The sequence below is a fragment of the Echinops telfairi genome, unplaced genomic scaffold, assembly GCF_000313985.2.
Source record: "Echinops telfairi isolate 266 unplaced genomic scaffold, ASM31398v2 ScPeMD7_7475;HRSCAF=8513, whole genome shotgun sequence".
Classification (NCBI taxonomy): domain Eukaryota; kingdom Metazoa; phylum Chordata; class Mammalia; order Afrosoricida; family Tenrecidae; genus Echinops; species Echinops telfairi.
Genome location: NW_022111379.1, coordinates 7490568 through 7506592, shown reverse-complemented (window position 1 = coordinate 7506592; position 16025 = coordinate 7490568). Strand labels below are relative to the sequence as shown.

The 16025-nt window shown below is 45.2% G+C and overlaps 1 protein-coding gene across 7 annotated transcripts in view; it reads left to right on the top strand.

The window, feature by feature from the left end:
- PARP6 (poly(ADP-ribose) polymerase family member 6) overlaps window positions 1-8314 on the top strand; it is a 27573-nt gene extending 19259 nt beyond the window's left edge. For 4 of the 7 annotated variants that reach the window (XM_045285762.1, XM_030884320.2, XM_045285761.1 and 1 more), the window contains 8 exons: window positions 97-145; window positions 367-479; window positions 1335-1407; window positions 2118-2187; window positions 6906-6985; window positions 7371-7434; window positions 7598-7682; window positions 7958-8314. In XM_045285762.1, coding sequence (XP_045141697.1) covers window positions 97-145; window positions 367-479; window positions 1335-1407; window positions 2118-2187; window positions 6906-6985; window positions 7371-7434; window positions 7598-7682; window positions 7958-8060 — 637 coding nt within the window. In that variant the 3' untranslated portion in view covers window positions 8061-8314. Of the gene's footprint in view, window positions 1-96; window positions 146-366; window positions 480-1334; window positions 1408-2117; window positions 2188-6905; window positions 6986-7370; window positions 7435-7597; window positions 7683-7957 lie in introns of those variants that run through there. The other 3 variants (XM_030884321.2, XM_004711956.2, XR_006679659.1) reach the window with 2 other exon arrangements.
- The last annotated feature ends 7711 nt before the right edge of the window (window positions 8315-16025 follow it).

Here is a 16025-nt window from a genome sequence, read left to right as displayed (position 1 = left end):
TTGAAGTTTCAGGTGGAGCTAGGGGGGGGGGGCGGTGTTTAGGATGGCCACCCCACACACTTACTCTGTGCTTTCCTTTTTTCGGTTTCTTCCCAGGATCATCTCCAGTAACAGGTCACACATTGTCAAACTACCTCTCAGCAGGGTAAGTAACCATCCTTGAAGTTTCAGGTGGAGCTAGGGAGGGGGCGCTACAAACCAGCTCGCCACCATGCTGCTGGGCCTGCCTAATGGGCTCTGGCCACCAACCTCAGCCTGTGGGTCTAAGCTTCTTATCTTTATCTGGGGCTAGTACAAGTCCCCAACCCTTCCCTCCCTGATCTCTCTTTCTTTTCTGTTTTCCTGACCCCACCCCACCCTGGGCAGCAGCTGAAGTTCATGCACACCTCACACCAATTCCTCCTGCTGAGCAGCCCTCCTGCCAAGGAGGCTCGGTTCCGGACCGCCAAGAAGCTCTATGGCAGCACCTTTGCCTTCCAGTGAGCCGAGTGGAGATGGGGCAGGTGGGGGGTGGGGGGTGGCAGGCAGTGTGTGGGGCTGAGGGAACCAGGGGCCCTTGAAGCGTATGTATTCATTACCTCTGTCAACCACTCAGCAGATATTTATTAACTGTTATTATGGTAGGTGCTGTAGTAGATAGAAGTACAAAGAAGAGGGGCTTGAATCTCTTGAGGAGAAAGAAGGCTTTCTACTCCCACAAAAATTAGTCTTGGAAACCCATAAGGGCAATTTTATCCTGTCCTATAGGGTTGCTATGAGTTGGGACAGGCTTGATGACAGTGGGTTATTTTTACTCTCAGACTATTTATTATAGAGTTGATGAGAGATGGTATTTTCATTAAAAATCTGTGACTGAAGAAAAAGATTGGGAAGGAAAGATTCAAAAGCCACTTGGATGAAAGACCAGTCGTTTAGGCTTCATTGTTGGTGAGGACATAGAGGGGAAAGGTTGTTATGGGCGGCTTGCAGCGATGCTACTCATTTATTAAGGCAGACCATGAAGGCAGGGCTAGAATGCAGGATGGGATCCGTAGTAAGTCTGTTAGGTTTTGAGGTGTGGGCAGGACAGGCAGATGGGAAGACTAACCCAGCAAGCAGGTGAGGATTTTGGGCGGGGCTAAGTGAAGCACAGGAGAGGATCTGAATCTGCATGGGGCGGGGGCGCTAACCACACATAATTTGCATGTCTGTGACTATGTCCATGTGCATGTCCATCGCTAGGTGTCTCTGTGTCCATCTTCGTGTCCTGTGTGGGTGAGAATGGGTGGGAATGGCAGTCTTGGAAGCTGCTCCTGGGGACCGTGAGGAGACATGTATTCTCCCCTGCCTTACAGTGGGTCCCACATTGAGAACTGGCATTCGATCCTGCGCAATGGGCTGGTCAATGCATCCTACACCAAACTGCAGGTGAGACTGGGTCCTGCCTAGGCCCTTCCCCACCCCATATCGTCCCCCCTCTCCCCACCCCCACCCGTTTTGTGGGTAGGCCGCTCTAGACTACTGAAGTTATTTTTGCGTTGCCATTCTCAAACCTAGCCTACCTTGGGGGCTTTCTTAGAGAGGAGGTTGGAACTGTATAGATGGAACTGTGGCTGTTGTCTGTTTGACCGAATTGTGTTTTTGGTGGTTTGGGGACTGGGGAGTGTAGCAATAGTCAGGAATATGGAATGCTGGTTGCATTCACTGTGCTGGATTGTTAACTGACAGAGCTTTCTAGTTGCGTAGAGAGTTGATATTGGAGACTATCAGAAGACTGATATTGCTGCTTTGCTCTGAGAGACTGTTATTGCCACCACATCCCTAGATAGCGTAGAATTCCTCTCTTTTCGAATCTGCGGATATTCCAAGGCCTGGAGATAGGATCATGGGCTCTGAGGCACTAACTCGATCGATGGCTTTGCAATTCCCCACTCTCCAAAACATCAGGACCTAGTACTTCATAAGCAGGGTCTTCAGCTGTGTCCCCTTCCTGCCCAGTCAGCTTCCCCAGAGTAGGTGCCTAGAGTATCTGAGTAAGTCAGCAGGTAGGCAGAGGGCTGGATAACCCTTTGGCTGCCTAATATCCAGCCATGGGGTGGCTCAGGCTCATATTGCTCATCCTGGTGTTTCCCTGCAAGCTGCATGGAGCAGCCTATGGCAAAGGCATCTACCTGAGCCCCATCTCCAGTATTTCCTTTGGATACTCAGGTAAGAAATGTTCTCTGGCCACTTTGACTTTATTTACATTGCTTCCATTTTGTGAACACATGATCTGTGCTGTGTACTCCTCTCCCATCTCATGGATATTTGGTTCATGTCAGCTCTCTTCTCAGTCATGGGCACATTGTCTGTCTGTCTGTCCAATTGTCTCTACTTATTCGAAATTTGGATTTCCCACAAGATGAGGCAAGTTCTTTCCCTCTCCATTAGACAGTCTTCTTTGCGGGTGATTTTATTCACTGTATGGGCGTAACCCTGGAATTGTGTTAGAGAGGAGCTGGGATGTGAAACTAGACCTTTTTTGCAGCTCACATAGTTTACATTGACAGCTGCCCATTGTGATTGTGTGTCTACTCACATTCATTGCCTGTGAATTTATGTGAGTGCACCTGAAGGCTTTTTCTTTCATAGTTTTATTTGCACATAATCCACACATCATACATTGCAGTCATTCACATTATTAAGAATTGAGTTCTGTCTCTTGAGACATGGTTCTTCTTCCTCTTAACCATCCTTTTAAAATTCAAACGCTTTGAACCATAGACTGTTATACTCATCACACACATTCCTGTACATCTGTAAGAGAAGGCATTTATTTCAAAGGTAAGTCAACAAAGCCCAGAAAAGGAATCTCACTTAGAGTTCTCTCATTCTTCCAGCTTTATGTTTTAGTACCTTCTCAGTCTGATCTTTTTGTTCTATATAGTTTCTTTATAAGAGATATCTGCCACATGGTTGTATGTTCACCATATGAACAGGACTGTTCATTTTCTTACAGGCTCTTCTTTAGCATTCTCCAGTATTTGTACCTGTTATAAAAGATAAGAAAACCACAGAACTAGAAAAATCTCTTAAGAGACTAATCCAAACAAAATAGAAAAGTGAGGTAGTATAGGTCAGAATAAAAATAAATGAAATAAAACAATAAGTAGGATCCAAGCAGCCAAAAGATAGTTCTTATAAAGAATTAACCAAACAGATAAGTCCTGGTTAGATTGATTAAGATGGAAAAATGGCACAATTACCGTATATCCTCGTGTATAAGCCAAGTTTTTCAGCACATTTTTATACAGTTTTTGTGGTAAAATTAGGTGCCTTGGCTGATATTCGGGTCAGCTGGTATTCAAGTATTTATGGTAAATATATCATGAATGCGAAAGGGAATGTAGTTACAGATACAGCCAAGTTTAAAACTAATAGGAGAATTTCATGCCCAGAAAATGGAAGAATTCCTAGGAAATGTGACTTAAACAATACTAACTTAAAAAGAAACAGCATGATAGCCTTATACGTATAAAAGAAACTATAGTTCAAATATATTGTACTTTAAAATTTTCCCAAGTCCAGATAGTTTTACAAGTAAGTCTTAAGCCTAATTTTCAAGAAAAGACTGTTCCCATTGTATATGGAATCCTCATATGTGAAAGAATGGAAAAGACAGAATTACAAATGACAAAAAACAGTAAATTCGGCTTTACTAAAATTAAAAATATTTAACCAGACAGCTTAAAGAAAGTGAAAAGACAAGTTATACTCCAGGAGAAGGCATTTGTGACACATAACCACAAAATATTAGTTGTAAGATCTGAAGAATTTTTAAACATCAATAAGGAAGACAGCCCAATAGAAGAAAACCGTTAACAGATAAACCCCTCAGGACCAATAATAAGAGTAGCGATACCAGGAGGGTAAGGGAAAGGTAGGGTAGAAAGGGGGAACCGATCACAAGGATCTACATATAACCCCCACCCTAGGGGACAGACAACAGAAAAGTAGGTGAAGGGAGATGTCGGACAGTGTAAGACATGACAAAACAATAATAATGTATAAATTATCAACAGTTTGATTTCTTGGTTGTCATCAACAGTCCTAAACATACCATGTGACACTGCCCTTCCTCTCCTCCCAAAGGACTATTGATGCGAGAGAGAAATGTCATAGATTTCATTATTGGAGTTTTAGATCATTTAGTCCAGGGTTGGGAACATCCGACCCTCAGGCCATGTAAGGCCTGCAAAACCATCAGTATCAGCCAACACAACACCCCTCACCAAAGAGACGCAGTTGCAGTCATCACATTAGGAGTGAGTGTATTAAATGTTTGGCCAAATAGAACAGACTAGTTTCTAAGTTGATATTTTTGTGTGGCCCACACATGATGTTGTAAATATCTACATGGCCCTTGGCAGAAAAAAAGGTTCCCCACCCCTGGTCTGGATAAGGAAGCTGATAGACAGTAATATCTAGTGACTTGCTCCAGGTCACACTACTGTAAAGCATCAGAAGGAGGCGTGGAAACGTATATACTCGAGTATAAGCCAACCCGAATATCAGCAGAGGCACCTAATTTTACCACAAAAACTGCATTTAAAATGTGCTGGAAAGCTGGGCTTATACATGAGTATATACGGTAGATCTTTTCAAGGCCACTGTTTTTATCACTATCTTGGACTGGCAGGAAAGGCTTTGCTGCAATGTGTGTGTGTCAGGATCCTCTGCTGTATCAGCATCTCTAAAACAGTAGGTGTGGGGTTGATTGTAGTTCTGCCATTTGGCTAACCCTATCATCTTTCATGTTTCTTTCCACCTTGTTCTCACAATTTCTGCTTTTTCTTCCGTGGAGTACTCTTAAGCTTAGTGGTACTGGGCATCCTCTTGGATGGTGGGGGTGGTGGGGGTGGGGGGTGTTATAAATAGTGAGCATTCATTTATTTGACCCAGGGGTACTTCTAATGACTTGAACACCGTGTACACAGGCTTAAATGAGGGCCAGTGAGAAAAGAGATGGTAAACCCTCTATTACTTCCTTGTTCTTACTTCTCTCTGATAGGTACATACATACTCTGGACTGAGAGCATCCAGAGATCATTTTAGCCACTGTGTTTAACAAACTGGCCCCCAAGAAGCTGGCTGAAGACCACTGGGTCAGCATGGACAGGGCAGTGTGCAGCAGAATAGGCATGGGATAAAATTGGCCTTTTCATTAAGGGCCAACTCTCAGACCAGCCATAAAAGTCAGTCTTCTTTCTTATCTTTTCATTTGCTTCTCCTGTGATAGACCTGAGTAGGCACTGTACTCACTGAGACACCCAGGCAGAGAAGGTCATGGCATTTGGATGCAGAGCTGAACCTCACTGCCATCGGAGTCAGTACTGACTCATAGTGACCCTATAGGACTGGGTAAAACTGCTCTGGTGAGTTTCTAGGGCTGTAATTATTTACGGGAGTAGAAAATACTGCCCCTTTCCTGTGGAGCACCTGGTGGTTTTGAACTGCCAGGCTTGCAGATTGCAACCCAACGGCAAGGTTACTAGAGAAGATGGAAACTGTTGGTGTGTGCCTTTCCTGTTGAAGGAGAATATGACAATTCACGCTGTAAGGCTGTCACTACTCTGAAGAGTGTTCAGGCCGTAAATTCAACAGGAAACTTAAGAGTGAACGTGGAATAAATTGGCCATCTGAGTGGTGGAGACTCTCAGTCCAGTGAGTACCCCCTCGCCCCTAAACAACGGCTATCACTTAGCAAGGAGTTGAAGCAGTCAAGTTAGTAACAACAGAGAATTTGGGATGAAGTCATGCTGTAAGGGCCCTGCTTACTGCTGTTTATGGCCTATAATAATATCACTATTACCTTTTTGTGACAAGGCTGGGCCTGTGATAAAACTGAGTACATAGTCTGAAGTCCTATCTCCGGGCTGGACACAAGGACACTATTTACACCTAAATCCACGTCAAGTCTATATCATTTCAAGCTGAACCATTGAGTGGGGGATAAGGATGGTGGAGGGTTGGTGGCTTTAGAACAGGTGGGAACTGGAGAGAATCAACACCTCACTCTACTCAGGGACGACTTTCTGAAGTACATCAGATTCATGCCATTCTGGTTACCTATAGAAACATACTCTTCATTTTCTGTGCTTTTCCTGTCTTGTGAATGACACTGGTCCGTTTTCTATGTCACACTGAGCCTAGAGAAATTTAGACTTACTCTGCATGCTTCTTCCCCCTCATATCTTGTATCTCTGGCATTTGATGCCTAGGTTTTGGGGTCCCACTCTCCTAGTGCCCTCATTTCATGTCTCACTCTTGTCTTAGAGCTGTCCACGCTTCCTTGCTCCTTTCAGGATGAACTCCAGGCACCGTAAAGCGTGGCCTGTAGGACCTACTTCATCTGCTCCGAGCTCACCTCCGCCCAGTCACCTCTCACTGCTCCTTTGCCCTGAGTTCTCCACGCTGACTGAAGTACTATGCTCTGTCTTTTCTCAGCCTTTCACGTTCTGTGACCTCCGCCCAGAATACCTCTTCCTTCAATTGACTCCTTGTAACCCTTTAGTTCTCAGTCTAGCTGCCATTGCTACCAGGAAACTTCTCCAGGCCCCTGGGCTAAAGCAATTCCCCTCCTCTGGCTCACACAGTGCCCTGTATGTACCCCATTACAACCTGAAAACAGACGGCCATCTTTTCCTCCCATGGGTGGGTTCACACAGATTGCCTATCTAGTAACAGCCAAGCATTTAACCATTGCACCACTGTGGTCCCTGCCCCTTAACATACTGTGTAGTAAGGACTTTTTCCTGCCTATTCCGTGAGGACAAATGGCTTGTTTCATCCAGGGCTGTGTTGACGTGTCTCGCTCAGTGCCAGGCACATAGCGGTTACTTGGGTAATGATCTGATGAAGGGGCTGGGCTTGTTGTTCTGTGGCAGGAATGGGAAAAGGACAGCACAGGATGCCCTCCAAGGATGAGCTGGTCCAGAGATATAACAGGATGAACACCATCCCCCAGGTATGATTAGTTGGCCCTGCTCTTGTGAGGCAAAACCTTTCCTCTGGGCCTGGTTTAGGAGCGTACAGAGATGGGTGGGGAAGCAGTGAGGAGAAGGTGGGTGGTTTGAAGGAATCAGCTATGTTCTCAGATGAGCGCAATTCCAGAGTCATGTGTGACCTGAGTTGTAAGTAGGAAGACAAGGATAGAATTTAAGATTCAGTGACATGAAAATGTGAAGGTGGAAGCTGTGGGCCCATCCAGACTGAAAGCAAAGATGTGGGGGTGGGGGTGGCTGGGGGCTCAGTGTATCCCCAATCCCCACCCCCCTTCATCATCAGATGGCTGGCCTTTCTAGGGAGTGCCATGACAGTGTCCTCAGCTTTGCTCTCCTTTGCTTTTCCAGACCCGGTCCATTCAGTCGAGGTTCCTGCAGAGTCGGAATCTAAACTGTATAGCACTTTGTGAAGGTAGGTAGCTCTCCCAGTTCCCTGCTTTTCTGGGTCCCCAACTCCTACTGTTGGTCCAGCCAAGGGTGAGGAGGGGTCTCTTGAAACAACAATCCTTCCCTGTCCTGCCTGGACTCTGAGCCTTGAGTGTGACATCTCTGGCTTCTGGGCCCTGTCTTCTCAGTGATTACATCCAAGGACCTCCAGAAGCACGGGAACATCTGGGTCTGCCCTGTGTCCGACCATGTCTGCACACGGTTCTTCTTTGTGTGAGTGTTGGCAGGTATCCTGGGGATCACTCTAAGGAATGAGGGGACAGGGTGGAGGATGAGGGTGTGTGATGACTGGGACAGTCAGTTTCCGTTGTCTGAAATTTGTCCTGGCCTCTGCGTGCAGCTGGCACTGTGAGGGTAGATAGGGGTCTGTTTAGAGCAGGTCCCTTCCATCCTGCAGAGTTGCCCCATACCCAAATACAGCCCCACCCGTCCCTGGTACTCTGCTATTGCTCTCCCTCCTATATGTACCTTTGTCCTATTTTTGACAGATATGAAGATGGTCAGGTGGGCGATGCCAACATTAATACTCAGGACCCCAAGATACAGAAGGAAATCATGCGTGTGATCGGAACTCAGGTTTACACAAACTGAGGGGGCCCCAGCCCTCGTGCCACCCTGTTCCCCTGGATCCATCTGCCCTTATCGAAGGGCTCAAGAGCAGCAGGTGAGGCTGCCCTGAGGAATCAAGGGGCCATTACTAAGGGGCAGGAAAGGATAGAAGAGGCGGCCTCCAGGTGGAGATTGACCCAAGAACCACTCCACGTGTGGATGGCCCAGACTAACCCCCAAACCCTGATTTCCCCAGTTGATTTCACCCTGTTTGTAAATAAAACAATAAAATGGAAGGTGCTGTGGACTGATATGATCACTGTGGTCTGGCTGGCCTTGACCCAGCACCTATTCTACCCCAGGAGGGGGTCAGGGTTGGCAGAGTGCAATAGCCTGAAAATTGGAACCATTAATTTCAGATGGTGTCCAAACGGACTCCATCTAACATCATGTACTAAAGAGCTTATGTTAGACAAGGTTCTCTAGAGAAACAAAACCAGGACACTTATGATTATATAGACATATATCTATAAGAGGATAGATATATACAGCACAAAGGAATATAACAAGCTGATTGGTCCACACAGCAGTACAGAGGGCTCAGTTCACCTCACTTCCATGGAACAGTTAATATACTAGAAGTCCTTCAACTGACGAGGGCCTCTGGGTCCAACGTCAAGGAAGCAGACAGCTCAGTCTGTAGGGCAATGCAGGCAGTCCAGCCACAGGCAGCAAACAGCAGGACGTGTCACCAACAGCCAGCAAGACGACAGGATCTTACAGTCCCAAGCTCAAGCAATGTATTCACCAGCAGTATGGTGAAGCAGGTCTCAAAGGAACCTCACGTTCTAGTGACAACAATCCACGGGTTGGCAGTCCTACGGGTAGTGTACCTCACAAGTTGAGGCAGAGAACTAGCAGCCACACACTGGTCCAGGCACCAGAGAGCGAGAGTGAGAGAGAGAGAGAGAGGTGGGGCTTGCTAAGCCATTTATCTCTTTGCCCTCCAATCAAACTGCAACCTTATTAGTCCACCCCTTGCCAACTTGGCATCTATACACAATTCTTTAGCAGTATATAATTTCCAGACATTAATGAAATCACATTTACACTTAACATCAAACATCTATCACACATATAAATGAAAACACACTGGATCCAATTGTGTCTGGTACGTCATACATGAACACAGGAAAGATATTCCATAAGCACATAAAAAGAAGATACATTTGACAATCACAAACCTTGCCTTTGCAATTGATCATGTGGTCATAACTGATAGGTAGGACTACCTTCTTCTACTACCCATTCTGTCTTACTGTTGCCCCTGGCCAGCACCTCAGCTGGCCATGGTTCTTTGCCTGGTGGGGTGACCCAGACCTTCATTCCTGAGGGGTCTGGGTCATTAGACGTCCTGTCAGGATTGGGTTGCTGTAGTTTAGCATTTACTTTAATCACAGGGCATGGTAGTACTAAGAGATGGCCTACGGGATCTCCTGCATCCTAGACATATTCTTTGTTACCTCCATTATGTAGCACCAGTCCAATTTCTCCTTGGTAATCAGGATCAATCACACCACTCAGTACAGTAACACCCTTCCTGACCTGTTGATCCAAAGGCATGAGAAGTCCAAAGTGGCCAGTTCAGTGGAATCCGTGCTGTGTTTGTTTCCAGGTGGGAGAGTTCCTTCCTTCAGGACTAGGACCTCCAGACCTAAAGTGCATAGGGTTGCTGGGACAGAGCTGTCAGCACTTTTATCAGGGATGAGATTAAAATGAGAAATGTGTGCAAATGAAACAAACAGAAAAGGACATAGAATACTGCCTATGACCATTTGTCAAGACTTGAAAGGGCCATTCAGACCAAGCAGCTCAGACCCTTTAGGGCCTCTGCTATCTGCACAAAACCTGCCCAGTCACCCTTGTTCTGTCTCACAGGCCTGGGTTCCTACTCCCCTCCTCTGAGCTCTATCTTCTGAATAAGAGAAGGGATGGGGAGCAGGGCCTGTTAGCTTGGGCTCCACCTGGAAATCAGCCAAGAAACTGCAGCCTCTTGTAGTGAAACAAACCCCAATCCTCCTGGTCAGTAAGTGAGAGTAGGTGTCTGTACTGAGGAGCCCTACTGGCTTCCGTCAGTTCTGGGGTACACCTGTTGAAATGCCTACCACCAGCCTTTTGGGCTGTGGTCCATGGACCCACAGTTTTCAGTTAGTTCATTTTAAGTATAGCTTAGACAGGATGGATATTTCCTCTGTATTTTATGAATAACTAGTGAAGTACAATGAAATACAAATAGCATTAAATACACCCTGGCTTTTCAAGTATAGGATTTTTATTCTATAGCTTCTTATTTACAAAGCCTGCCCTTCTTATTACAAAGCCTTATTTCAGTCGCCCCACTCTCCTTTGGAGACCTTTTCTTGGGTATTGTCCCATTTTCTCATTCCTCACCTTCCTTAACATGGGAGTACCATTTTTAAGACCTATCATCCTAGGACCTGCTCCTTAAATTTCTTCATACCTTCTTAATAAAGGCTCTTCTGAGGGGGCTGCAACAAATTTATGCTGTCTTTTAATTCTATTTTTCCATGAACTTGTTGAAGTCCCCTCCCTTGTATATTCTGATTCTACATCTATGAACTCTGTAGGTCTTCCAGAGCTACCCTTCCCCATTCTGGCTTCAAATATGGAGACATACCTCTTCACTATGTAAATGGTCCTATTAATGAGCCCACTCTTACTGAAATTCTTGCGTCTTGACCCTTGTAGCCCATCTGAATACTTACTATTAGAAATAGCTAACAATTTTGAGTGCTACTGGGTGCTAGGCATTACACTGGGAACTTCAATAATTAGCTAACATTTTGCAGTATTATATGCTCTGCATCACAGCTACAACTCAGTGATAACCTACATTTCACATTTTTTGGCAAGTCTTTTTTTTTTTTTTTACTCCACCTATTTTGCATAATAGCATCTGTCTGGTAGTAAAGAACACCAGAGTGTGAGGCAAGAACAACACTGGCTGTGATAAATTGAATTAAATCCTGGCCCATCTTGGCTGGCCAGGGTTCTCGGTGATTTGGCATGTATGAGGTGTAGTTGTTCTCTGTTTTGTGATCTAACATTTTGTGTCTTTAACAACCTGGGTCTTTTGAACCTGCAGAGGCCATAACTGACCTCTGGCCACACAAGGGGAAGGAAAATCCAACTTCTTACCTAACGGTTACAGAGGCCACACAGAACTCACAGCCAATACTAAAAATTATCAGAGTTTATTAGGGAAGGTAACAGATTAACATAAGCCAAGATCATTGAACAGTAAGGATACAGCAACATCTCTCTCCAGCCAGCAGCCAAGTACTCCCTTTTTGGTCCTGTTTCCCAGCCATGTAATGTAGTCCCTTGGCCTCTGCCCCGTGGACCAGGAAGCCTACCCGCAGCTCTGCCTCACAGTCTTCTAGTCTAGGCACTGCTCCTGCTCTCTGTCTCATGAATACTGGCCTCAGCCTCTAGTCTGGGCATGGCATGGCCCCTGCTGCCTCCACCTCTTCAGGCAAGGATTTCCAGCTTGCTGTGCTGGTGGCTTTTTTCCCCTTAACCGACCTGGGAATTCTCTCTCTCTTCTCAGATCCAGAGGAATGATTTTGGTGAACATGAAGTCTTTCAGCAGACCATAACCCCAAGGGTTAGGGTTAGGGCATACCCTTTAGTAAAACAGAGGCTCAGAATAGATCCCACTTTAATCCAATCTATCAGCATAACAGAGCGCCCCTCCAAAGTGGGATTATAACCACAAGCATAGAGACTTCACTTTAGAATCCATGACAAAAGGGATTATGGGTAGCAGAGCCAGTTTAAGACATGTCACTTCGCCACAGTTCCCTACATGCATTGCAGCTGGAATAAACAAGCACAGAGAATTTGCTCACGTTACACAGCTCATGAGTGACTGCTGCAGAAGTTCTGTCCCTGGCTTTCTGCTTTAGAGCCCTAGATCGGTTTTCTTCAGACCTCAGACATGTCTCTAAAGTGTCACAGCTGGCAGCACTAGATTCTAACCAGATCTAGCCTACTCCTGAACTTGAGCTCTCAAGCACTTCTCCCCCTCTAAATATGCTGCCATCAAGTCAATTCTGTCTCAAAGCGATCCCATAGGACAGTAGAAGTGACCCACGTCGTTTCTGAGGCTGTCAATCTTTATAAAAACAGATTGCCACATCTCTGTCCTGGGAGCAGCTGGTAAGTTCAAACTGCCGACCTTGAGGGTTAGCCGCTGAATGCTTAACCACTGAGCCACCAGGACTCCTTGACTTCCCTAGAGATTCTCAAATCTCGTGCCCACTGATGTTCTAGCAATGAAGCTTCTAAAATGGCCTGAAAACATTCTTGTTCAGTTTTCAGAAATCACCAGGTTTTTCTTATTGGAAGCATTTCTTATTATGGTATTATTAGCATCTAATCTAGCATGTAGTAGCAAATGATGGAAGAGAAAAAATGGAACAAATAGTGTATATTGCCCCCAAAACACACCTTACTTAGCCTCAGGGGTATTATTTTTTATATATGAAAGTTAGTAAAATGATTGTGAGCATGGTTCCAGTTCGTACATGCACAGGTTTATTCTAAAGAAAATGTGTTTAACCTTCTAGGAGCAGAGGCTGGATGCTGACAGGTCCTCTCAGTAATGTACTTGTCTTAGTCTTGTTGAGTCTTCTTAAAAAGGATACTTTTTGTGCTATGGGCAAAAGAGTTTTGAGGTCAGGGCTAACATCAAATTTCTAACAAAATTCCGTTGCTATCTTCCTATAGCATTGAAACTTTGCAACAAATTTACAGGAATGCTGCCCCACATAAAAGAACGCTTTCAAGATGAATTGTGAGTTTTAAGAAAGGGCAGGAAAATCTCAAAGATGAGCCAAGGGCGGCCCATTGACCTTGACAAATGAAGAAGCTGTTGCTGAAGTCTAGAAACTGGTGGAAGGCCACGAAATTACTATTGGGACAATAGCTACTGAAGTTGGGGGTCTCGTGGTTGAGCATTTCCAATGTTAAGTGAACAGCTTGGCTTCCACAGCTTTGGGTCCCATCCGCTATTTTAAAGAGCTGATCTTTCCATCAGTCTAATTAAGACATTTTAATGGAATGAATCATGAATGGAATGGAGACATAGCTTGGATTTGTCACTACAATCCGGAGAGCAAGGTCCACTCAAAACAAGGTCCACTCAAAACAGTACCTTCTTAGGAGATCTGCTGGGCCAGTCAAGTTCAAGGCAGAAGGTGATGATCACTTTTTGGGAGGAATCCAAAGGGGTAATAATCTTTTTTTTTAATCATTTTATTGGGGGCTTGTACAACTCTGATCACAATCCATACATCCATCCATTGTGTCAGGCACGTTTGTTGCCCTCATCATTCTCAAAACATTCTTCTTGAGCCCTTGGTATTAGCTCCTCATTTTCCCCCTCCCTCATGAACCCTTGATGATTTATAAATTATTACTTTGTCATGTCTTACACTGACGTCTCCCTTCACCAACTTTTCTGTTGTCCATTCCCCAGGGAGGGGGTTATATGTAGATCCTTATAATCGGTTTCCCCTTTCTACCCCATCTTCCCTCCTCCCTCCTGGTATCGCCACTCTCACTACTGGTCCTGAGGGGTTCATCTGTCTTGGATTCCCTGTGTTTCCAGTTCTTATATCTGTACCAGTTTACATCCTCTGGTCTAGCTAGATTTGTAAGGTAGAATTGGGATCATGATAGTGGAGGGGTGGGGGAGTATTTAAGACCTAGAGTAAAGTTAATGTCATCGTTGCTACACTGCACCCTGATTGGCTTGTCTCCTCCCCGCGACCCTTTGGTAAGGGGATGTCCAGTTGCCTACAGATGGGCTTTGGATCCCCACTCCACACTCCCCCTTATTCATAATATGATTTTTTGTTCTTTGATGCCTGATACCTGATCCCTTCGACACCTCATGATCACACAGCCAAAGGGGTAATCTTTTTTTTTTCTCCCCCAAAGGGGTAATCTTAACATGAGGCTTAGTATGAAGTTTTTAAGAACATGGAAAACTGCACTGAGAAAAAGAGTCAGGGATGTTGCACAGAGATATTGTTTTCCACCACATTAATCCATCTGCTCATTTCTTCCAGGGCAGTGAGGACTGTCTTATGAGATTTCATTGGGAAACCTTACCCCACCGATTAAGAATTTTTTGTTTCCCAACTTCAAAACAATATCGTAAAGGAGGGTGCCAAAAGGTGTAAATCAAAGAGCGCTAAGTTCTGAAAGCACTGCCTTCGGAAGTGTGAGATACAGGCAGAGGATATGCTGTCAAACAATAATTTTACATTTTTATCTTGTTTTAATAGGGATTTTGCAAATTACATAGCTCGCTATACTTTTGGTCTCACCTTTGTCCACCCAAACCCACTGCCATGCAGTTGCAGGCAAGTAAAACTTCTCTAGAAGGTGTCTAGGGCCAGAAATCTTCACAGAAGTAGATTGACTCATATTCCTGGGAAGTGGCTGCTGGGTTAGAACCACTGATCTTTGGGTTAGCAGCCCAACACCTTACCCTGTGTCACAAGTACATGCCAACAATGATATTTTTATGCCAATAAAACTGATGAGATTAACAGTTTTGCACAGAAAAGCAGGAGTTTTTAGAGCTGAGACATTTAAAAGCCACAAATGATCCTATCTGACAAAACTGAAAACATCTATGACATCAAATAATGTAAAGAATAACTCCACACTCCTGAGGATGAGACCGTGAGTTTCTGGAGAGGAATCCTCCCTCTCTCCGCATGGAACGGGTATTGAAGGGGAGTGGTCCATGTCCACCCACAGGCTAACCCGGAGGAAGGGAAAGCCAGGTCTGAGCCAGGGTTCCTCTTCCCCAGAGGCCAAGGCTATTTCAAAGCTGCCATTGGCCCGGGTTCAAGCAGCTTTACTGCCTTTAGACCTGGACATGCTTTGGGGCTGGAAAAAAAAACAACACAATTTTCCTCAATGGCTGTGATTTCTGGACCAAGAACACAGAAACTTGAGTTTAGCCTTCCCTTTTTGTCTTCTCAGGGTGATTTTCCATGCTGGCAGGGTGTGGTCATGACTCAGTTTGTAGTGAGGACGTCGCCATCCCTTGGGGAGGAGCCTGCTTCATCAGAGAGACTGTTCATTCTTTGGGGGTGCTGTGGGGTTAAGGGGAAGAAGGAACCCCACAAAACACAGGTTCGGTGGGCGCAATTGTACAGCGATAATAAGTAGAGATTATAGTAAAGTCATAGAGAGCATGAGAGTTAAAGGATGGAGTCAAGTAATGGAGTCAGACGCAATTCATGGTAGCATAGCTCACCTCAGCTCAGCTTGATGGTCCTCGTGGAGGGGGCTTAGCCGTCAGAGAAGAAGCTGCTGCTTTGTCCTCCTTAGTCACCTTCTCCAGCCACCCTCTCGAGAACCAGGGAGCCTCATTATTTATGAGGCTAACCACGCATCATATCACTTTAGGGGGATCTGATTACAGAGTCATACATCACAGAAAGGGGCAATACATTTCATTCTTGAACAAGTTTGATCATTCTGGTGTCTCATACAATAAAGCAGACAATTACTATTCTGGGAGGCATGCAAGTCTCCTGATAGCAGACAATAACCTGAGTCACCGTCACCGGGAGGGGTAGGGACATAGGCAATACAATCAATAGGAGGGGCATGACCTAGGGGTGTGCCCACATTGGTTGTGGAATAAACAGTGGTGTCTGCTTGATTTAGACAGCTGATAATGGCTACCTAACCTTGGTCATCCTTGGGTGGGTTTGCCCTCTCTGGTATCTCCTGCAAGTAAACAGACCACCATTATCCTCATCAGAAGGGAGTGGGTCTTATTTAGGGTGAGTCAGACTAATAGTCTTAGCCACTATAGATGGCTGATGTTAAGGAGAATAACCTCTGACCTACTTTCGCTGATCACCTATTGTACAGTCACTCTTAAGCAGCTAA